At 42.3% G+C, this 24,060-nt stretch overlaps 1 protein-coding gene across 15 annotated transcripts in view; it reads right to left on the bottom strand.

Annotated features, from left to right (window-relative positions):
- DMD (dystrophin) overlaps positions 1-24,060 on the bottom strand; it is a 1,187,916-nt gene that overhangs the window by 64,742 nt on the left and 1,099,114 nt on the right. For 11 of the 15 annotated variants that reach the window (XM_071568723.1, XM_071569521.1, XM_071566241.1 and 8 more), the window contains 2 exons: positions 12,188-12,249; positions 2,175-2,249 (listed from right to left, as the gene is read on the bottom strand). In XM_071568723.1, the coding sequence (XP_071424824.1) occupies positions 2,175-2,249; positions 12,188-12,249 (137 nt within the window). Of the gene's footprint in view, positions 1-2,174; positions 2,250-12,187; positions 12,250-19,037; positions 19,187-24,060 lie in introns of those variants that run through there. The other 4 variants (XM_071576186.1, XM_071574516.1, XM_071577044.1 and 1 more) reach the window with 2 other exon arrangements.

Below are 24,060 nucleotides of genomic sequence, written 5' to 3'. Positions count from 1 at the left end.
CTGGGGCCAGTGCTCTTCAACTTCTTCATAAACAAATTTAATGCAGGCCTTGAAGGTATACTAAGCTTGTTGACTCCCTTGGAGGGAAGCCCTGCAGAGAGACCTCAACAAATTAGAGGGCAGGGCAATCAACTGACTGCATGATGTTTAAGGTGGGCAAGTGCCAGATTCTGCACATGGGATGGGGCAACCCTGGATGTACAGGCAGGCTGGGGAATGAGATGCTGGAAAGTAGTGCTGTGGAAAGGGACCTGGAGGCCCTTGTTGACAGCAAGTTGAATATGAGCCAGCAGTGCCCTGGCAGCCAGGAGGGGCCAACCATGTCCTGGGGGCAGCAGGGAAAGTGTCACCAACCGGTTGAGGGAGGGGATTGTCCCACTCTGCTCTGCACTGGGGTAGCCCCACCGCGAATATTGTGCATTTTTGGGCACCACAATATAAGCTATTAAGCTACTAGGGAGTGTCCAATGGAGGGCTACAAGGATAACGAAGGGCCTTGAGGGGAAGTCGTATGAGGAGCAGCTGAGGGCATTTGGTCTGTTCAGCCTGGAGAAGAAGAGACTGAAAGGAAACCTCATTGAAATCTTCAACATCCTCACACAGGAAGCAGAGGGATAGGTACCAATCTCATCACTCTTTGCAACAGTGACAGGGCATATGAAGCTGTGTCAGGGGAGGTTTAGGTTGGGTATTATAGAAGGTTTTTCACTCAGGGGGTGCTTGGGCACTGGAACAGGCTCCCCAGGGAAGTGGTCACAGCACCAACTCTGACAGCGTTCAAGAGGCATTTCGACAACGCTCTGAGGCACATGGTGTGATTCTTGGGGCTCTCCTGTGGACTTGGATGATCCTTGTGGGTCCCTTCCAGCTCAGAATATTCTATGATTCTAATACGGATAAAATGGGATGCAAAGTTTTGCACTTCCAATCATAAAAACCTACTACATGTTACACTTGTGCACTGTCAGCTGGTGAAACTTGTAATTCCAAAAATTCTAGTTCCTTAACTTCAGTGCCACACTGATTATGAATATTTTTCACTGCATGTCACTCCAGTTTCTTTATACCACATTTCCCCAGTGAGTGTGGCAGAAGTGCCATACCATGTAAAGATGTTTGCATTTCTGATCGTCGTAATTCCTCCTTTGTCACTGCATTCATGTTGAAATCTTTCATTATGTTACAAAAGTTTTCACCTATTGTTTATTTTTAACTTTTTTTTCCCTATTTTTTTACACATTCAGAAATTAAGTCTGTTCTTTAGTGGAATTCACCCATGCTTATAAGCCTAAAAGTAAACATACTCAAAAATACCGAGGTTTGACACAGTTCCAGAAAGCATGTGAGCACAAATCCAAACTTGAGATAAATCAACAGTTGAGACATTTGCAACTGTGTCAGAAATTTAACCCTGTAATTAAATGCCAGATAGTGAATGTTAAAATATTTTAATACTCCTCTCAATTGGACTGCCTAATAAACTGCTTGTTTTGGCAACTGACTGGCTTATCAAGAAAACGCTGAGCGAATTATTTAGCTATCAGATTACAATAAGCTGAAAAGGAAATGTAACTCCAGCGACAAGTAGAATACCACACAGCAGTTGAGAGAATTAAAATGTTAGAACATGCACACCACTAATGTACAGCTGATGAGAGACTTCTCAACACAAAGGAAAGCTGGGGAAAAATGAAGCTAAATGTTTATTGTGATGATCTCATTTAAAGGCAATAACCCCTCAGGGCTCAAGATGCAACTCAGCAAACCATTAGCAACTCCAGCTCCGGAGTGATTATTTCACCCCAGCTCTCACTGTTCCCAACACACTACAATTGTGTTCCTTTCAGCTGTAAAGCTGTGGGTGACACAGGACATGGCTCCAGTCCTGAGCACATTGAAAATACCCAGGTAAAGAGTATAAAGACAAGAAATATGTAGGGGATGTTAAGTTTTGTTTCTGATCTGCTGCTCTGTCTTACAAGGACAGACCCCCAGCATTTGCTTTTAAGAACCGTGCAAACCAGAGGGAGCAGAACACCCTTCAAGTGAGAGGTTTCCATACACCAGGCAGTGCAGATATGTGTGAGAGCACTTTTCTGCTTCTGCAAGCTGTGAATAAACTCGTGCATTGGTCATGAAGCCTTCCTGGCAGCAGGTGAGGCACAGATACTTACAGCAGAGGGCTTTCTGCAGCCTGCGGAGTTTCATGGCAGTCCTGTACGCCGAGAACCTGACGTTGTTCAGGTCAGCTGTAGGGGGGCAATATTAAAATAAAAGATCAGATTTACACCTTAGTAATAACCACACTCACAAAGACATTGCTGAGTTGAACTAGAAGATTATATTCATTGGTTAGAAGAATAGAGGAAGAAAAAGATGAAGTACTGTTAAAAACTCCACTGGGCAAAAGCCCTCAAATCTTGACAATCAACCATCCAAAATGAAAATGCTAAGTCCTAAAGTGTTACTTCCTTTCGTTCAAAGGCACTGAACTTAAGAGCACTTGAAAGAACAACATCAGTGACTGCAGCAGTGTGTCTGAAAACACCACAGAGCCTTTCACACCAAAGGCACTGTGACCAAGAAAAGACCCTGAGACTCCTCCTTGTCTGCCCTGTGCACCAGCCAGACTGAGTGCAGGCAGCTCTGAGAGAAGAGTTCTGCCCAGGAAAAAGCAGGTGGCTCTCAGCTACTGCACTAAAGAAACCCCAAACAAACAAAAAGCCACCAACTTTTAAAAAATTCCAAATAAACTTTAGTGATTTCCACCTAAGCACATCCCAGCCCTGCCCTGAGAAGCAAAGCCTTCCTGGAGAGAAGCCAGCTTACCCAGCCAGGTGAGTTCCCAGTTCCCATTGGGAGCTGGTGGGCTGGGCCAGCATCTCAAGGAATGGCACCCTGCTAGGAACACACTGTCTGGCATGACTTTTGCTAGAGCTGTCCTCATACATTTAATTAAATAAGGAAGACATCAGCACAAGTCCTCACTGAACAGTTTAACCATAGCTTGCAAGACCTCCTGGGGCACTGCAGTGACAAAGATGCACCAATCCAGACCAGAGCAGTTGTTTTCCAAGGGATACTGCCAACAGCTGCACCAGGAACCCAGGAGTGGCAGGGACACGCTCGTGTGCTACAGCATAGCCAACCCCACTGCCGGAAAACCAGTCAGCTGCTGGCATTCTCCTGGCCCTGTCACCTACCCACCTAATTCCAAGGCACAGACACTGCTGTGCAGCCTAGGGATCACTCCCAAGAGATTGCCTGGCACCTTGTAATTGAAAGGTTTTCTAGCACAGAAATGGACTGCTCGTGCCAGCCACTTTCAGCACCCGACAACACTAAGTGCATTTAATTTACTGATGAAACCCATGGAGCCTAAGGATTTAATGATGGGAAAGTGTTTAGAAAATGTGAACTACTATGTAAATATAAAAAGAGCATTAGGGAAAAAAATGTAGTAGCTCAAAATACAGGTCCATTTAGCTCAGTAAGCTGCCTGTAAGTCTGGCAGACTCTTACATAACGAATATGATGAAAAACAGGGAAACACAAAACTGTTCCTCGTTGGCATATGAGCTGAGGTGCTATAAAGCTATTTGAAATGTGGTAGCTTGGGTATAACTATCCCAACATCATTTATAATGCTGTACAGGTATAGATAGCAGAGAGACTTTAGTCTCAATTACATTAATTTTAATTAAGCCATTCTGAATGAGCAATATGAGGTATTCAGTAGTTTTGTATAGCTGAATAAAGGCCATGGAATGTTTCTGAAGCATGTCTTAGAGCAGAAAAGAAAGCTTCAGCTTTGTCTATAAATTCTTCTTTGCACAGCTTCATACACCTTTTTAATAAGGAGTTCTCCTGCATATTGTTCCTGTCAGCTCTTTCTCTCACAATCATCCTAACAGGTCCTTTATGTGGTGTAGAATACAGTGAGCAGGTTAAATAAAGCAACTTATTTTGTCTTAAACAGAAATTAATAAAGCAGCCTCTCACAAACACACCATGATTTCAGCTACATTTTTTACCCTTTTGTAAATATGCATTTGTATTCTGAAAAAGAACATTATGGCTAGCATTTGACAGAAGTGAAGAAGCTTTCCCTAAATTTTCCCAGAGTATTCTGAAAAAAGCTTATCTATTTATTATTTACACTTTCAGAAATGTGAGTAAATAGATATGCATATTTCAGGCCTCGATCAGGACAGAAAATACAATCCATGAAGACATCTAATCCTGGAAGTGCTTCAGTTTACATCTATTTTCCTGTATATGTAATACACACTGAATTTATTATCAACCTTAACGGCATAGCTGCCAAGAAGCATCTGCTCTAAATGACGAAGCAGCAATGTCAGGAGCTCATTTCAGAGCCCTCATCTCAGGTTTTGGGTAAGGAGCAGCAATGCTGATCTTTTGGCTCTGCATGCCAAGGCTGAGCCCAGTCACCACACACCTCCACTCCCACCTTCACTGCTGTTCCCAGGATCAGCCCGTGCCCACTCCCTGTACCAGTGTCAGCTGCTCACCTCTGTCTCCCTTATGCCAGGTGCCTTCTTACAGGGTGCTGAGAGTCACTTAAGGTCACTGGATCTTAATGATTTTGCTCTTCCCCTCCTTACGCCTACAAAACTGTGGTCATTTCTTTCCTCACACAGAAGTACTGCAGGAACAAACCTGTTGCTCTGTGTAGCAACAAAAGGAGCCCAGGCCTTTCCTAACTGGGTTCAAAACATTTCCCTTGCTGGATGTGACCCCATTTAAATGAACCACAGCACATAAGATTGTGAGGGAATGAGATCTGGACACCAGGCTAGGAAGTACAGATGTAATGCCATCCCTAACAGCGAGGGAGGGGACCCCGAGTGAGGCAGCACAAGGCACTGCCTGGTGACAAGGCAGCTGCTCCTTGCTGGGAACAGGCAGAGAAGGAGCTTAAGCAGCAGCAACCTTCCAAAGACCTATGGAAACACCCATAGTTCCTCTTCCCCTGTGTTTTTGCTTTTTTTCCCCTTCCTAGGTCCTAGGGGAAAAGAACAGATGCTTTCTCCACTCCCAACAACCCACTAAAAGAGTCAGGACCCACTAAACCTTGATTCCAAAGCTTTTACCACCTTGGAGCAGGTTGGGGAACTCACTGTACCACACAAGTTTTCCTCTAGCCCTTTCCTCCCACTCCTACAAAGTAAGGATCACCTTATCATCTGAACTGGGTGGTCAGAGGGCCGAAAAACCTGCAGAGTCTTGTGAAACATTCACAAGTTGTTTAACAATACTCCCTCTCCTCCTAGCTCTGAAGGTAACGTTCAAGCTTTGAACAAAAAATGTAATTTCTCAAGAGCATAACCTGTTTGTGGTCTGACACAACTATGCCCTGGAAGAGCTCATCTGACCCTGGGAAGGAACAGTCAGAGGAAAGGATTGTGAGGGAGTATGTGGAGACGTATTTACATGCCATAGAAAAGAGAAATTATGGTTTTCCCATCACTTGGCCATGAAGGACTCTGGTCAAGTGAACATACACCTTTTAAAATATATAACGTGATAAGACTGAACAAGAACTAGTGCTTTTATTACAAATGCAGCTTTAATGAAGGAGACTTCAGACTACAGATAGGAATGACTCAGATCAGAAATATTATGGAAAGATGATCCGACAGGTAAATTCTACCCTTTTATGCATAATTCTGTATGTTGAGAAAAATCTCAAAATATAAGGGCTATATTCTATTTCTACAGTATTCTAGAAACACCTGCAATTACACATACCAGATTCTTTTGCTAGTGGATAATCAGGTAAAAAAGCCATGATTCAAACCACTTGCTGGAATGTCCCACTGACTATTGACAAAATATTAACAGGTAAGACCTTGTAGCTTGGTTTTTTTTGAATTCTCCCATGCTAAATTCCAGATTTTACACTGGGATACGAGTATTATTTTAAGACAAAAAACAGACTCTCATATTCTTGAGTCTTACTGCATAAAATAACTTAGCAAACAACTAAAAGCAGTAAAAGATTAAAGAATATTAAGTTTTTTGAAATAACGTATTTAACAAGAGGTTTGGTGTCCAGCATGAGAGGATATTTATTTTTACTTTTAACGAGTCACATCTATAACCCACACAACAGGCTTTAAGTAAGATGTTATAACTGAACTGCTTTCCAGGGTAGTTCCTAACCCCCCTACAGCTGCTGCAGCTGCAGAGAGTGCTGAGTGACCAGGATATTCCATTTGATAACATACTGTCCTCTACCACAGAGTAATGTCCCTGAGTGTTTGAAGGTCTGGGATGGGACAGATTACCTCCCATCAAAGGTTGTTCATATAATTTGTCTCTCTCACAATGTAATCAGAAGGGATCTCTGAAATTCCTTTCTACCTGAAAATTACCTTCTTTCTTAAAGAGGATTCCATGTTTATATTATTGAGACTATTATTATAATTACTTTTTCAATTAATGAGGACAAAATACAGACATTTCACTCAATTTTATGGATAGCAATATTCTCACTGTTTGGACACCATCTGACTGAAATGAGCAGCCTACATTGCTTCTGGTGATAAGAATAAAATTTAGCAAGTTAACAACTAAATTCTTTCAAAGAAATTAGATGCCATCAGGTCAAATCCTCATCTTCACTTGATAAGACTTCCAAAGTTCTGAGGGTCTTTTTACTCTCGGTTGCAAGAAAAGAAAATGCGAACCTAAAGTGAGGTATCTCCAAACCTGAAAGTCTTACTCAGCCACAGCTTGTGACATGCTCATAGACCATTCATGAATACATTGCCTGCAGTGGACAACCTATTTGGGGAATTACATGTCACTGTTGTCTCTCACAATGGAGGTTAAACACTGGTTACTGGACAGTCCTGGATAGACCATGATTCCACTACCAGCCACTAAGCTTTCATGTTTCATCAGTCACTAACAGCACTCTTCACTGTTCAAGAAGCTTCATCTCACATTTTTTGAATACAGATGAAATTCTCTGACAGGCTTATCTGTTAAAAATGCTGGGTTTCTTCCCACTGCCCAGAACCTGCACCTAAATCTTTTAACGATGCCCTACAGTGACATATATTGCCTCTTTAGGAATTGTAATTTTAAAATGCAAATGAGACAAATGCACAAAGGAAAGAAATTAATCAAGTAACACTGCTTAATATCAGTTGAGTCTCGGCCATTGACTTTTATTATAACAGTAATTAATGCTATAATCTACTTTGCTTTGACAATAAATAACAGTAAACTGTTATATGTACAGCTTAACCACTCGCCATGAAACAACACAGCACGTTGTACTAGACCTGGCCCACTGGGTGAAAAAGCCAATAGTGTCCCTGTAAATTAGCAAGTGGGAGGGACCCAGGACACCACAATGCTCCTGACTGCACCTGGACACAGCGGGTGAACACCACAGCATGTGCCAGAATCCCTGTAGCCAGACAAACTGACAAGTAATTTCTTTTCTTCAGCCAGCAAACCCAAAAGTGTTTCATTTTCAAGGGACACAAGGCTAACTTCCACCACTGAAGTTCTACCTCTCTGCATGGATGCTGCAGTTAGAAAGATAACCTACTCTAGGTCTGATTACTATCCAAGGCTGACAGAACCCAACCAAACCTATTTTCTGAAATGAGCTTGAAAAGGACATCAGTGAACAAACAACCTTTAAACAAAGGCCATATGTATCATCTCTGGATTTCAGCAGAAATCAAATGATTGATGTGTGCAATAGGCACAGGTCTTTCTAGTACAAACACAAGAAGACACGCAGTGGAATTTGAATAAAACCTCATAATAAAGGCATGGTTTAGAAGTGGCTAATAAAAACTGTAGTGAAAGCAAGGGGCAGTTAAGCCTCTTCAGGCAACATTTCAGAAGGACAAATAAAATACACAAACCAAAAAGAATAATGTTTACCCACCTTGGTCACTGGGAGCCAGAAGCTCACACTGCTGCACAAGAGTAGCCAGCCACAAAATCAACACAGCAGCTGCTGCCAGAAGCCCAGAGAAGGCTCAGAGGTACCTTCCAGCATCCTCTCACCTTGTGTTAAGCAGCTCTGACATTTCTTTCAGGTAATCCAATGTAATCCACAGAGAACTGTCCCCCCATCCCTCCAAATTAAATGGAGGGCTGTCACCAATGCACTGTGGCCTGCAAGGGCGAGGATGGTTTTCACCCTATTGTCTCACCTTGGTGGAGTAGCATTGATAAACAGATGCACATGGCAACATTTCTGACTGCACCCTGCCACTGCAATTACTGTCCATGGTGACACTAATGTACCTTGAGGAGACTCATCCTGACGTGACACGGGAAGGCTGGAGGAGGGGGACACCAACAGTATGGCACAATAAGCCAAGTCCTCCTGGGCCATCGCAGCAAAGGTTAGTCATTTTCAGCTTAAAGGTAAAATACTATTGTTCTGAGCCAAGCTGCCTGACATTAAATATCCACTCTCACAAAACAATCTGAAAAAAATTAAGCAACTCCAGAACACTTTGATTCCTGCTCTTCCTGTCGCCTCTCTCACCCAAAGGTCCTTGCTCTCCAAGACAGTGAAATAACACAAATTATCTTTTCAGTGATGCCCTGAAGTCATCATGAAGATGAGAAAATTTGCAAGGGGGCTATAAAAGAACGGTGTAAAAATGGCAGATGTGCTGCAGAGGAACTACTTTTGGAATGAAAAGCAGTTGGAGCAGTTCTTAGTCCTTGGAAGACTTTCAGAGGAAAGCTAGAAGAAAATGGGAGTGGTTCGTAACGGTGTAAATACAAACCTGGGGATATCTGTCAGCCTCTGAACCTGAGGCTCACCAATTTTTACTATCACCTTTCCTATTTCAGCATTTATTTTTTCTCTGTGTTCTTAATTCATATGATTCCTTCTTATTTAATCTACACCAGCCCCTGACTAGACTACACCTGTTGCCCCCCTGACTAGACATTAAATAACAAATAAGTTATTCAATATAGACAGTTTCTTATGTAACTTTAAGTAGCCACAACTTTAAATGAAGAGTAAAAATTGTCCAACTTGAGTAAGGAGTTGATGCTTCATTAAAACTGATAAAATGATACATTTTTTAAATAATAAAGAGTAGTTAAGAACAAGCATTTTTGTATCTTAGAAGGAAAAGCTTGTGTTAAAAAGAACAGCCAGCTGGAAATTTTTGATACAAGCATTAAATTTCCAATGAAGTATTTCACAGTTATTACAAGTATCTTTTTAACCAGCCATGTTTCAGCAAATGATCTCAAAGAGAATTTAAGAATATTTCCTTGATGGGCAGACTATTTTATAATTTCTTCATATGGGTTCTTCCTGCTGTCTCTGATGCAGTCCTATTGGAGACAGGATCAGGACTTCCTCAACCAAGAATCTGATCAGTCAAAAGTGTACACAGCACATTCCTACCTTCTTTCAAGTAATGCCATCAAGTAATTTAGCTTCATTTTTATAAAAACCCAAATCTCTAAAGACAGAGATTAACCAAGAAGTCTGACATCTGAAATTCAACTGTTTTAGCAAAATATAATGCAGCAATTTGTAGGTATGTGAATTGGATATGCAAAGATTAAAACCAGCATTACTTTTCTTTGTTAGAGAAGCATCTCTTGCATCTCAAAGACATAAGGCAGATAAGAAACATTATCTTGTGCCTGGATGCACCTTTCTCATTCATTTGAAAAAAATTGAGCTTTTAGTAATTTGTAAGAATTTAAATTAGACATAAACATTCTCTAGCAAAGTATAAAATACTGGCCTGTCTGGAGGACTACATCACACAGCACAATTACTCCCTACAGGCTAAGTGTAGGAGTTGGAAAATGGAAATGAAAAATCTTAACAGCATTGATGTACTTGTTCTCCCTTTTTTACATTTACCTGGATTGCAGAATCCATGTTTTCTACCAGATTTTTAAAATGTGTACATACTAAGCTCTTTACTAGCTTGTTCATAAGAATGAGAAGCAAAATTTGGAACCTAATGTGGGGTAAAATAATAGGATCTCATGAGTATGCAATACAAAATCAACTTTAATAACATCTTCTCAGATAATATATTAGTGAACAGTCTGAAAAGACTTCAAACATCCTATTATTACCGTTTTGACCTGAGGCAAAACAAAGTACTGAAAATACACCAAGGGTTCTGTTCAAGGACTAAACGGGTTACACCTGTACTATGCAGTTTGTGTGAGAGTTAGGCAATGATGATTACACCTGGTTATTCAGTAGCACTTTCATCAAAGCTTCACCCATGTGGCGCTGCACAAAGAATCACCTTGTCTGATCTGTTGAGCACACATATATGAACACTTCAGTTTACTCATAAAAATACACATTATTCAGCCTTTGCTAAAATCAGTATTGCTTCCCTATTAATGAGCGCTTGGTCTCAACATCAAAAGAAAGAAAACCAGCCAGAGAGAGGACTGTTTTTTGGACATTTCTTGCTCTTGAAAAGTAAAATAGCAGGAGAAAAAGAAAGCTCACAAGTAAGTAAAAGACAGAAACAAAATCTGCCTGAACAAGTTCCTTCTTTATGCAGTAAGAAATAAAGCTGTCTTAAACTCCTGACGTTTGGGTGGTACTTGCACTAATAAAACTCAGTTAAAGTAAATGGAAACTGACTTCAGCAGTCACACATCTTCTGAACTGCTGACCTGAATCCATCAGGACACTTTTCTCCCCTATTACCTTTTCACTTTTTGATATTCAAGAGTACTCTAGCTGAACCAGGGAAGTAACACAAGAAAAGCAGTTGCAACAGGACTTCAGGTCTGACCAACAGCAGTATCAGAAATACCACGTAATCTCTGGATCAAAGGCGGCCGCAGAGTCAGGGTGCAGTTCAATTAACAGGCAACCGTTTGGAGACCTACCTGTAATAAAGGGATGTCTGTGTGTGCAATCACTATTTGTCCTGAAACTTTTAAAACACTCACTTTAAGAGCAGAAATATAAATGAGACAAACAGGGCAATACATTATAATTAAATGGCAAGTCAATAGTTTGCCTGATCTTATACGTGGTATATCTCTTTTTGGCATACAGAGCTGTATTCTGGTTAATTTTTAAACAAACTGCTTGCCACACAGCTAATGTTGTAAGGAAAAAATGTTCACAGTCTCATTAAATTTTATCATATCAGTTTTCCAATATATTTTTAGTATGCCTTTAACTGCAGAGCACCCGACAGATACCTGAGTTAACTTGAAATAGATTACACTAGCACAGTTAGACTGTTTTCAGCAGCTAAACTAGAGTTTTACAGGTGGTAATATAAACCATTTTTCACCATGGTAAATAAGCCTGCACTGAACACTGGATTTGCCTGTCCCAGTGCCCATACTGGCTCGTTCAAAGCTGGTTTATGTATGTGTGCTGTACAGACGTAACCTCCTTTATGAATGCAGCATATTCACTGATATTTCTTTCAGTGAAATAGCTTAAATTTTATTATATCCTCTTATTTATTAACAGAACCATTAAAAGCAAAGAGTTAGCTATTAAATGGTCTGCCAAGCAGCCTACACTAGAGCATAGATTAACCTATTTTATCTTAGAGATGTGCTTCTGTTAATAAATCCAAAGCTGCTAAAAAATGGAAAAAAACCCTTCCACCAGAAAGGCACATCTGAAGTCATAATAAGCATGCAATTTTGGTATTCAAAATGACATCATGACAGCTGCTAGGCCTTCTAAGTATTGAAAATGCTTTAAAAATAAAGCAGTGCTAACACAGTTTGGCAAATTGCTTCAATTGGCTTCCCACCATCCAAAAGTCAACATTAACAGCAGCTTGGTTTGATTTGTTCATCTGCCTTTTGTAAAGCAGATTAGACAGTGAAAAAATTCAGTATTTTTTTTTCAAATTTCTGTCCCAGTCTTTCAGTAAGAGTTTGCAACAATACACCCAAATTACTTTGTAAACCCAGGGCACATTCCAAACGTGCTAACTGAAATACAATTTTTTTCTACTGCATGTTTGAAATGTGTTATTATGCCTCACATATTCCCCTTACAGAAAATTTAAACCTTGATAAAAGCACTGGCTTTCTCTTTCAGTTAATTTCAGTTTACTTCCACTGGAAATCTTTGCCTTAACAATTAATCCAACTGACAAAAAACCCCACCAAACATCTGGTAGAGATGTCTTACCTAATGACTGGTAAAGCTCAGTCATCTTGGGATGATCCCAGCAGGTCGTTTGCGTCTCATGGCTACAACACAAAACATGAAAGTTAGTAAAGCAAAATTTCTCTCTCCATCTCACAGCAAGTGATGCAGGCTGCACATCAGAGCACAGTGCCAGACCCCTGCCCACATCCTGGGCTGCTCCACGCTGGGGTCTCGGCAGTCACAGGCATCTCCTTTCAACGTGAGGCACTAACTCAGAGGCCTTTATTTAGGCAAGGGCTTATGAAACAAAATCAAAGGTAGTGCTGTTATTAAAAAGACAGCAAGTGTTCAGACATGTCAATGTTTTGAGGAATTTGTGGAATTCTTTTGTATAGGTCATTCTCTGCTTGCTCCAAACTAGAGGACAGACATTTGAAAGGCCTTCGTTCTTAAAGTACTTATGGAAACTCCAACCAGATACTGAGATCCATGGTGTTTTTAATCTGCTTTCCCCTACACGCTCTCTCAGTGCTTTCCCACGGGGAAGGTAAAAGTTATCCAATGCAGCACAACTCCAATCCTTCTTTCCAGTCCAGATACCTGCACTAAAATCCCTGTGCAACAGCCAACTGAACCACAACCACCCCACATCACGTTCTCAGGCCAATGCCTTGCACTCTGTATTGACAATCTCTTTTAGCAAAAACTCTTGGCTGTTCCTCTTGTTCCCTGGGACTCCCAGGCCCTTTCCCTCGCCCTGGAGGTCGCTGTGCAGTGTCAGGCGACAGAGCTGCTGGGATCCAGGGAAAAGCTAAAGTGGGTTATGAAACGCTGCAGTGTGACTAGAATGTAAATGGGACAGTCTCTGCATTGAGGGGTAGCAGCCTCCAGCTTTGCGACACAACATGTTGCCGAAAGGCAGCCTGAGAAAGCCAAGAGAGTGAAGTGTTAGCGGGTGTAGTAGCAACTCATGTCTCCTAAGGTTATACTTTTTATGAATTTGTTTTTTAATGACAGCATAGCTAACATGATTATATTTCTATTAACGTAAGACTTGAAAGAAAATTCTCGTTATCTATCCTGTAGCCAATAAAGTCCTTTAGCCAATAAAGTCCTGTTCATACAGAATTCAGCCACATTAAAAGATAAGCATGAGTGTCCACATAAAAAAAAATCTGGAATGTATATGTAGCATATAGTTGCCAGCAAACAGATTGGCCATTTCTGTACTTAAAACAAGACACTGGGGTTTCAGCATGAACACATCATTTGGGAGAAAATGTGAAAATGTGGAAGAGAGCAGGACTTGACCCACAGAGCTGTGGAGCTCCTGGAGCACAGACACAAAACCACCACCCAGCTGTGCCCTGAAACACTGACAAGGTTGGTCCTTGAGTTCTCATTTTGATGTTCTCAAGTGTGCATTTATCCTTTACGGGCTAAGAAGTAAAACTTCCAATGAATCACTTCAACACCACCCCTACTCATGGAAAAAAGAAAATCGTGACATGTTTTCTTACTGTGATTTAATTTTGGCCTTAAAAGACAAGCTATTTATTTGATTCCATGAGAATACTTTACTACCTCAGTAACCTCTACATGTTCATCAGTTTACTATATATAATATTTCCAAATTTTGCTCTGTAACTGCAAGGAAGAATGAAAAGGACCACAAGCACAAAGAAGAAGGAAAAAACGCTGCCATAGCACTGCCCTAGTTGAGCGCAGGCTTTTAAACAAGCCCTATCTCATCAGCCTCAGCATTCCCACCCCTTCCTAATTCCTGCAGTGGCTGAAGGCAGTGAAAGAGGGAGGAGGACTACAACAGCAAAAGCAGTCTTGTTCTTTGCTCTGTTAAAAAAGGAGTCCTGCAAAGGGAGGTGGCTGCAACTGCATTCAGAAATCTCAGCCTGGTCTCAATTTGCTTTTTTTATTCCCAGAAACTGGGTAGCTACAAGCGAATACCTGAGGATCTGAGCCACCTGCACCTGAAGTCCTGCATTCTCAGCCTGCTTGGTATGAGCAGGTTTTGCAGAGAGAATGTAACACCAGAACTTTTTACCATACCCAGCTACAAAGTGTGTTTTTGAAGAAAAATGGAAGTAGATCTGTTCACACACCAAGTTCCTAAAAACTCAGCCACCTGAAGCCTCTGCCAATACAACAGCAGTCCTAAGTAAAAGAGGAAGGAAGTAAACTCATAGCAGAACCTTTTAGCCAGGGATGAAACGATTCAGGTGAATGGGCTGCAGACCCAAACATTCACACTCACAGACCTGTGCTCACAGTTTGTTTTCACCCAATGTCAATCCCATATCAATAATTCCCAAGGTATGAGCTTGGCCCCCCGGCTTGCTCACCCATGGGCAGATAGCCCCAGAAGTGGTGGATGTCTGAACAGCAACTGTGCCATGGTTTGTATGCCAAACTATGTAGTAAAAATGAGAAAATGAATTTATGCGAACAGTTGCAAGAATCCTCTAAAGATAATCTGCCTGACTTTCCATATGAAATTAGTCTGGCAGACCTGAATTGTTCTATGGATAAACTAGACCTCTTCAGACTCCATAGCTGTTACCCTGGCAGCCTTCAAAAAAACTGATTCCCCATGAAAATATTTAAAAGCCACCAGATATCTGGCAAAGGTGAATACAGAAGGGATTATAGAATCCCATGCCTGTGTGGGATAGAAGAACAAAAGGATGATCTTAGTGTGAAAAACTAGTATGGTTAATCACTAATCACCATGACACAGATGAGTAATTTATTGAATTTTTTATTTTCATTTTTTATGGTAAAGCCTAACCATGTACCAGGGAATTTAGTGTATATGGTTTAAGCTTACAACATTCACTGTTCCTGAACGTACATAACTGCTTTCCTAAGACCTTTTAATTAAAATTTCCATAGCCAAAGAAACACTGGACTCCAACTGTTTTCAGGTATTTTTAATATCAGTAACCCCAGAGTAGGCACTCAAGGTGTCAGATAAATTATCTTGGAGACGTGCACTTGCTAAGGAATTATTCCATTTCCTTCATCTGCAAGAGACAAAGACTAAATTTGCAGGGCAGGTACATCTCCCCTTTTGTTTTATGTTTAAATTTAGTTGCAAATTGGAGGAAATATTCCTTTCCTTAGACTATAAAAGTCAACTGAGTAGAGACTCTAATTCTTTCCCCACCACTCTGCCACCAGTGACCACCTGTGGGGCAGAGTGTCCCACACTGGGTGGTGCAGCCACCCTGGGCAGGGATCACCCAGCCTCCCATCTGGTACCAGACCCAGCCATGGGCTGGCCAGCTGTCAGCACACCTCTGTGCTCTTGCAAAAAACCCCAAGGGCTTTGAAGTGAACTGAACCTTGATGGCTGTGATTTCTGTAGAGGTTGAGTGCCCGTGCCGAGCCAGGGCAGACTTTGCTGGTACTTTACATGCAGAACACAAGAAGGCTGCAGATATTTCGCTCCAGCTAAAAGGCGTTCGCCTCTCAACGTTTTCAGCTCAGAAAATTATCAACTATTCTGCACACAAGGGCAGCTTCAGGAAAGGTTAGATTCCATCAAGGCGATTCTTCATAAGCCTCTTTGCCATTTTCAAAGGCCATTTAATTGTGAGCTTTGGGGTTGGACCAGTGGGGGAGGATTTGTGTGTATGCCCTTATTGTGAACACCGTCTGAAGTGAAATGCCAGCTCAGCAGTTTCAGGCAGCCTTAACCACACTTGGGAATGCTGTAGCATCCTTAATAGATCTGCAGCAAAGTGTTTGCCAGAGTTTCAAACTCTGGTGAACAGGGCCCTTTACAGCCTCCAAGTCAGGAAGACAAGGAAAGTGTAGTGCAAGTCCTCCTGACCAGCAGCAGCTGAAGCTGAGTGAGAGTATGTGCAGAAGTAAGAACTCAGAACGCTTTTTCTACAAATCACCAACACAAAAAGGCATCAATGCACACAGCCAGCAGTTCTGCAATACTGCACATGCTCAGAGGATACATTTTTCAATTTGGCTCTACATATACATCAACTAAATTGATCACTAGCTTTTAAATCATGGGCATTCTGCAAGAAAAAAAACATAAGTGCGCTCACTTGACTTATTTTCTCCTTTCTCACCTGGCTCAACCTGCAAAAGTGGAAAGGAAATTAAAACCAGGCCCAAAGAGGAGATGAGCAGCAATGGCTAATGGTGACACCTAGGCATGGGTGTGACTGGAACGCTAAATACACTGATAGTTCAGTGGGATGAAAGCACAGTCTTCACTTGAGACATCCTTTGGGAACTACAGGACCACTTCATTAAAGGACAATTATATTATATTAGCAAGGATAATTTTTATGTGGGGAATTCTGTCACACTGTGCCTGTGTGAACTCCTCAGTTCCTGCCAACAGCAGAGAGATTTGTCTCTCATCGCTGTCAGCAGAGCCAATAACACACAGGATTGGAAACCTGAAATCAGGAGATGATATCCAAACTGACATGCTAGGTGAATTACAGTTCCCTTGTTATAACTTGATCAGTTTGGACAAAATGCAGTTATTTTATCTTCATTCCTTTTATGTTACTTCTGAGCAACATCAGCAGCAGGAGGAGTGGAAAGCAATGCTCTCCCACAACCAAATTCCTGCACAGATTCCCCCCCCAACATTCCTGCACCAGGCACACCACAACATTTGCAAATCTTTTAACTGTTTTTGATGGCACTCCTTCTTCTTCACCCTTTTTTTGAAAAAAAAACCCCAAACCTATATCTAGGATTAGGTCTTGTGTATTAACTACTCAGGTGCAGAATAGAATTTTATGTTGCAACTGCAGAGTGCTTTTTAAACTCTTACAGCCCTCTCCACTGGTGATACCAGAGCCAGTTCTGCTGCACTTCTCTCCACACCCTTCATTAGAAAATGCGACATGAACTAGATGTGCAAATGCACAGATGTGCATACAGTAAGAAATACTGTAGCAATAAATATAAATAGTTACATATGCTCACAAAAAAGTGCCAAAATTATAGTAATATTTTACAAAGAACTGAACTGATCCATTTTCAAACAACACAATTTACAGCACCTCTCGCTCACCTTCTGCCTTATGAATAAAAATGTTACTCCAACCACCCTAAGACTGTTGTCAGAAAGCCAAAATAAACATGATAGTTGTTTGGATTTTACTGATAGTTGTTTGGATTTTACTTAACAACCTAAATGCAACTGAAAGAGTTTGAATGAACAGATACTACCTCTCATTTAAAAGAAAAATGTTTTCAACGGCAGATGACAGTGACTGCAAGGAGGACTTAATATTTTTTTACAGTGTTTCATTAATTCCTTTGATAAAACAAATTACTGCTATGGAAAGTATTAGCAATGCAAAAAGGTGGCACTCCTTTGTGCTTTACAAAGGACTACTGTTTTCATCTCTAAATCTAAAGACTACTGATCCGTGCAGAGATTATTTCTCTTTAAGCCAAGGATCAGCGTCTCTTCAGCAGGAATTTGACTTTAGCCTGTTTTATTGGCTTTTGGGAGATTTATCAGACTGCTGAAGGAAGGCACCGATACATATTAAAGTTTCTTGCCGATACTGGAAATGAATAGTAGGAGAAGGGCAAATATCAGCTGTCAAGCACTGAATAGTAACTCTTTTTTTCTCCCCTTGATGTTAAACATTTATTTTGTCCGCTCTGTCAGGGGCAAAGATTCCAGCCAGTGGCTTGGGCAGGGTGAGCCTTGCCCCCCTCCCCCGGCTTGTCACTCTCCGCTGATCTATTTGCTTTCCAAAGCCTTTCCTCTCTGCTCCTGCCAAAGCAATTTCACTGCAGGGTCTTGTCAAACCCAGGCTCAGACAAGCGACGGCCTTGAACAATTCCTTAGTGCTAAAAAGGTCAAAGATCCCAGATACAACCAGGTTTCTCGTTTCCTCAGCTCTGTACACACATGCCTGCAAAAACCACCTCTCTGCCCAACTTCAGTCCCAGGCGCGGGCTGGGGACACCGGGGGTGTCCCGGGCTGCAAGATGCTTTACAGCAGCTATTGAAAGGCAATATAAGGTGCCATACAGCAGCAAGAAATACAGCACTTGCAGTGCAATAGCCCCGAGGGAATCCCCTCCCTGCCTCCTCTGCCTATTAACTTGAAACATGACTTCTAAGCATGAAATTACAGGGGGAAGGGAAAAAAAATTAGCCATACACCCCCAAGCACGTTTGTTCTCAGGAATTCTGAAGTTCACGCCCGACCCGAGCTGCCCCACAGGCGATGTGTAGCACCGCGCTATCCCCCAAAAACCTGCGGGGTAACCCAGGCATCCCACACCTCCGGCACAGCCGCGATTCGCTGGCTCGGCTTTCCGTGCCACGAGCCCGCACAGGCACAGGTACATGCACAGGTACGGGCACAGGCACAGGTACAGGCACAGGTACGGGCACAGGTACGGGCACAGGTACAGGCACAGGTACGGGCACACAGGTACGGGCACACAGGTACGGGCACACAGGTACGGGCACAGGTACAGGTACAGCCACGGGCACGGGCACAGGTACGGGCACACAGGTACGGGCACACAGGTACGGGCACACAGGTACGGGCACAGCCACGCGTGCGTGCCGGCTCACACCGCCATCTCCTACGTGTGCCAACGGGGCGCATCCCAGCGCCCAACTACGGCCTCAGGAGCGAGCAAAGGCGCCGAAGCGAACGCGCCTTTCAAGTTCCCCGAAGAAACCCGGCGGTAAGTTGAGATTTCCAGTGCGAGAGATGACAGGTTCGCCCGCGCTGCCGCCGCCACGGAGCGCGGGCTGGCCCGGGGCTCGGCGGAGCCGCCCCCACGGCACCTGCCGCCCCGGATCCCCCCGCATCGCCCCGCATCCTCCTGCATCCCCCCGCATCCCCCTTACCCCTGGAGCTGCTCCCTCATGGCGGCGGCTGCTCGGCGGCGCGGCGGAGGCAGAAACAGCGCGTCCGCCCAGCCCCGGCGCTCAGCGCCACTGCGGCCGCCCTGCCGGCAGGGAGGGACGGCGGGAGGGATGGAGGGAGCGAGGGAGGGAAGAAGGGAGGGAGGGAAGGAAGGAGGGCACGGCGCTGCCCCGCCCCGCCCCGCCGGCGCCCACCCCCGCACCATAGCGGCGTGCGAGGGCACCTCGCCCCTTGCCGTGCCCTGGGGCTGTGCAGCTCCTCTGGCGGCGAGAGGAAACCCTCGGGGTTTCCTTTGGCTTTTTGTTTGGTTGGTTTTTTCTTGTGTGTCCTTTGCCCTGCCCCGGGCCCGCTGGAGAGGTGGGTGTGCTGAGAGACGGCAAATGGGTTCATTTTCAGCGGGCTTGGGAAGAAAAGTTCTCTAAAATATGCACCGAGTCTGGGACGGATTTGAAATGGACCTTAAGCTGATTCTTTTCCTTTTTTTCCCCCTCTCCTTTGCAGCTGTTAATTTCGGCGCTTAAAATGCCGAGTGGTTTATTTGTGAGTGAAATCAGGTAATTCCATTTCTAAGAGCTCTCCGTGGCCCCGAGGGAAGGGTGAGTGTCTCCCTCGGATCAGCCGGAGCAGAAGGAATAGTTGGGCTCACACTGAGCTGCTGCTGCGACGTTTCTTTGCATTAATTCCTATGCAATATGCATTGCACAGGGAAAAGGCAACAATCTTTTAGTGTCACAAGCACTTCAAATCAGTGCGGCCACTCTCCACTCATGCGTATTGTACATCTATGTCCTTTATTCATTAAAATAAGGCTGCGTGAAGAACCGAGCCCTTCACACAACCGAGTAGTTTTTAAAGCCTTACAGACTGTGCTTTCTTGGTAAAGCCATGGAAAAAAAAAAAACAAGAAGTGCCTTTCAAATCAGAATCATAGAATGGTTTCAGTCAGAAGGGTCCTGAAAGATCAATTCATCCCACCGCTGCCTCCCCTCCATGGGCAGGGACATCTTCCTCTAACCTTATTCTAGACTGGGCTGCTCAGAGCCCCTTCCAGCCTGGAATGTTTCCAGGAATGGGGCACCTACAACTTCCCTGGACAACCTGTGCCAGTGCCTCACCACTCTCACAGTAAAGAATTTCTTCATAGTATGTAATCTAGATCTACCCTCTACCTTTCAAATGTACAAAAGCACCTCCCTGGTTTTACATTGGGAAGACACAGGCCTGGAAGCATGGAAAATTCATCCCAACCACAGTTTCTGTACCACAGGAATATCCCATAGATTGCTTTCCCATTACACAGATGTCAGTAGGCACTGAACTTGGAGCATTTTAGCCCAAGTACCAGGATATTTAGGGCTTCCCCCTTAAGGCTCCAGGTCGCTGGGTTATCTGAATTTAAGAAAAGTTCAACAAGCAGTTCAAGGAGAACCCATATGTTTTTTTTTCTATAAGCATTAAAAGTATGAGATGCTCAAGGTTCAACCCCTCGGGCCCTCAAATGCAAATACAAAAATTAATGGAATTAAATACTAAATTCTCATAGTTTCCAGATGATTTAGTTTGCTTTAAAAGGTCTAACTCATAGTTTTCAGTTTCCTTGGATCTACAACACTACACCAACATGGAAAGAAAATAGAAGATCAATTTCTGTGTAAGCATAAGCTGCTACATTAAAACTCATAACACCGTGAATTTTCCATTTAACTCAGTGGATCTGGTATTAGATCAATTCCTCTATCAAGTATCTATCATAGTTTTGAGGTGAATAAACTGGCTGAAGGCTCTCAGTTATGTTACATCAGCAAGCTCACATCTCCCCATCTTTAGCCATGTTTTAAGAAGTGAGAAATCTTTCTCTAAGTGTTTAAAACAGGATGGTTTGCATCTTACTTGGGAGGAACCTCAGGGTCCACTACAAGGAGAGAGCAGCTGCCTGTGTCACACAAAGGGACAGGGGCAGCCAGAGGCCCCTCGTTCCACAGCAAAAGTGGTTTGTTTTCCTACAGAAGTATCTAGCACTGATGGCCCTGCTACACATTCCTTCAATTTTTACTGTGTCTGGAGTTTCCTGGTCCGCCTCAACAGAAGCTTGATGCTGCTATTACCACGCTGGTCTTCTTTCCCATACAATAGTGCCAAGTAATAAGAATTTAAAAACCAGTCTAAATTTCTCATACTTTGCATAATCTTCTTTCTCCTTGAGTTACAAATAAAGCATTGTATTCAATTAGACTCACAGCAGGTGAAAACCCCAATTAGTGAATCCATTTTCTTGGCTTTTTTCCCCTACCTTACACCCACACACCACTTTTTTTTTTCTTTTTAAACAATAAAGGGGAACTCTGAGTCATTCCTCAATTGAAAAGGAAATTAACCCTTTGATCTCTCAAATCAAACTATTAGTCACTCACGAACATCCAGGGGAAAACAAGAATGTTGAAGGATTAAGGGATTAAGGCTTATTGACTTTATAAATTGATTTTTATAAAAAAATCCATTTAATGTAGTTCTGATTGTTGCCTCCAAATTCACAAAAGCTTTAGGTGTTTTGATTGACTCAAAAATTATATTTGTTCTGTATAATGTACACAAGTAATAGCAGTCACACTCCAAATCACTTTTAAACTACTCATAATTTATTACAAAAATATATTTTATTTGCAGTGTAAATAGTTACTGTCTTTGGCATTTGCAACTGAAGCCAATCCATATGCCGTACTTAATTTTAAACCATTTATTTGATAAAAGATACTCATCTTCCTGAGAAAATAAAGCAGGATTACAGACTTAGCAGAATTTTAATTGCCTGTGGTGCTTTTCTTATGCCAGGGCTATTCAGTCAGCTTGTGCACCTACACAGGGACCTCAGTCAAAAGAATAGTGGTTATTTCTTTTACTCTGTTGGTTTGTCCTGGACTGTACGTAATTCACATATCTATGTCTTCAACATTTAGCAACACCGGGTGCTTAAGGGAAATCTGGCTGCCTAAAAAATCAGGGATAATAATTAGAGGTAGTCTTATTATCCGAAAACTCTTTCGGGAAAGAAAAATAAACTAGAAAGACAAATTGGATTTGCAGGCAGTCTGACTGCATTGCTTGCTGTCCAAATGGTCACTGGAATCTCTGTATTTAAGAAAGTCTTTTAATTTTCATATGTTTTTATCAGAATGTTGTCCCTTTTCTATGGGGAGACAAAGACATTAAAAATAATAATGTGAACATAAAATAATTGATTCCTAAACATTAATGTTTGAGTATAAATCCAAGTTTTATGTACAAGATTAGCATCATTACTCCATGCTGCAGACAGATATGGAAACCCAAACACAGAAAGGGATAGGGACTTGCCTAAAAGTATGGCAGACATTAAGGGTACAAGTTTGCTTGTGAGTTTAGCATTTTATGAGTTAGAAAACTAAAGAGACATTTCTTTAATTTTACTGTCATTGAAAGGGAAGATACAACACTTTTCTATTAACTAAGTCTTGCTTCCAGAGCTCTGTGAAGTGTGCAGCCCTCCTTGTAAGTGTGGCTGTACCATTTCCCAGTTATCTGGGCAGCAGATGAGCTTGCCTTGCATGTGAGAAGATGTTGTGGTGCCCTGTGTCAGACTGGCTAATCCGTTACCCTGTTTACATCTGTTTTCTCTTTCTTGGTATAAATAAAAACTAAAAATCACTTGAGATGGCACAATGACATTTTCCTGGATCATCTGTCTTAAATATGCTCCAAGGACTGACACCTCCAGGATGTTTTGGGTATTTGTTAATAGCTCTCTTAGAAGAGCCAAGAACAGAATACTGGCTTGGATGCTGCTGGTTTGTGTTTGGTTTTTGGGTTTTTGTTTGTTTGTTTGGTTTTGCCTGTTTGCACATTACCACCGGAAAGACATTAAAACATTGCAAATGCAACACAGAAAATAGTTTTGAAATTCTCCATTAATTTTCCCCAACGCTGTACTGTAAATCAAAGACCTATAAAACATTCATAGCTCAGTGTACTTATACTCAGTTATTTACACCATGGGATGTTGGAGAAGGAGCATTTCACTCCCTCTCCAGAGGGAAAGCCAACCTGTGTCCCATAGGAAGGGTGATGAGCTAGTGATTCTTCTTACACAGGGCTCATTCTCTGCAGGTAACTGGCAAGTGGAGCTCACAAGAATTTGCCTGACATGTTTCACTGAAATGCTCTTGGAATAGACAGAGAAGGAAGAGGAAATTATTTTATTTTATTTTATTTTTAAATAAAACTACTTCTGCAGTAAGTATTACAGATCTTAGGGCAACAGAATGCCCAGTATGGACAGTACTGACACACAGCTCATGTGACAGGGGTACATTTGTTTCTGCTGAATGCACAGTGGCACAAACTCTGCGTTCCTTTGGGCTGTACTTGCTTTTTACTACAGTAAAGACACCTGATTAAAAGTGAAATCTTAGTCACCCTACAAGATGGGTATCACAGAGCCTCAGGAGCAGCCTGTGTGCACCTTATGTTGCACTGCAGTGCCTGCTGTTGCTAAAAGGTGAATGAGAGGGTGCCTGTCATTTTGAATATATGAGACATATGTATGAATTTCATCCTGCCGAAACCTTGGAAAGGCTAATCTGGAGAGGCTACGTTTATTTTTTAAGCTGATAGTGACAACTTAGACATCTTGCAGTAGCAGTGTTCAGTTGCTACTGCCATGTGTATGACCTTGAAAAGAGGAGCAGAGTGGGACTGAGATTAAATAAAATTGCATGCATGGGGTGGATGGGGTGCACAGCACATCCCGGTTCCATCAGCACTATGAGCTCTTCAGGTAAGCACCTGTAAATACCAAAAGCTCTTTTCTCCCTTCCATAAGAAACCACAACAAAGAAAAAAAATTAGGAAAGCTACTAGTAACCTTTACACTTCTGGGACGGAGATGAACTGGAGGGTCCGAAGAAGGGGAGATGAAGCAGTAACATGTCAACCTAATGTTAGAAAACTGAAAGGAGTAAAACTCCCTCT

This window comes from Pithys albifrons, chromosome 1 (genome assembly GCF_047495875.1).
Source record: "Pithys albifrons albifrons isolate INPA30051 chromosome 1, PitAlb_v1, whole genome shotgun sequence".
NCBI classification, from domain to species: Eukaryota; Metazoa; Chordata; class Aves; order Passeriformes; family Thamnophilidae; genus Pithys; species Pithys albifrons.
The sequence above is the reverse complement of the archived record's forward strand: the minus strand, read 5'-3'. Positions and strand labels throughout refer to the sequence as shown.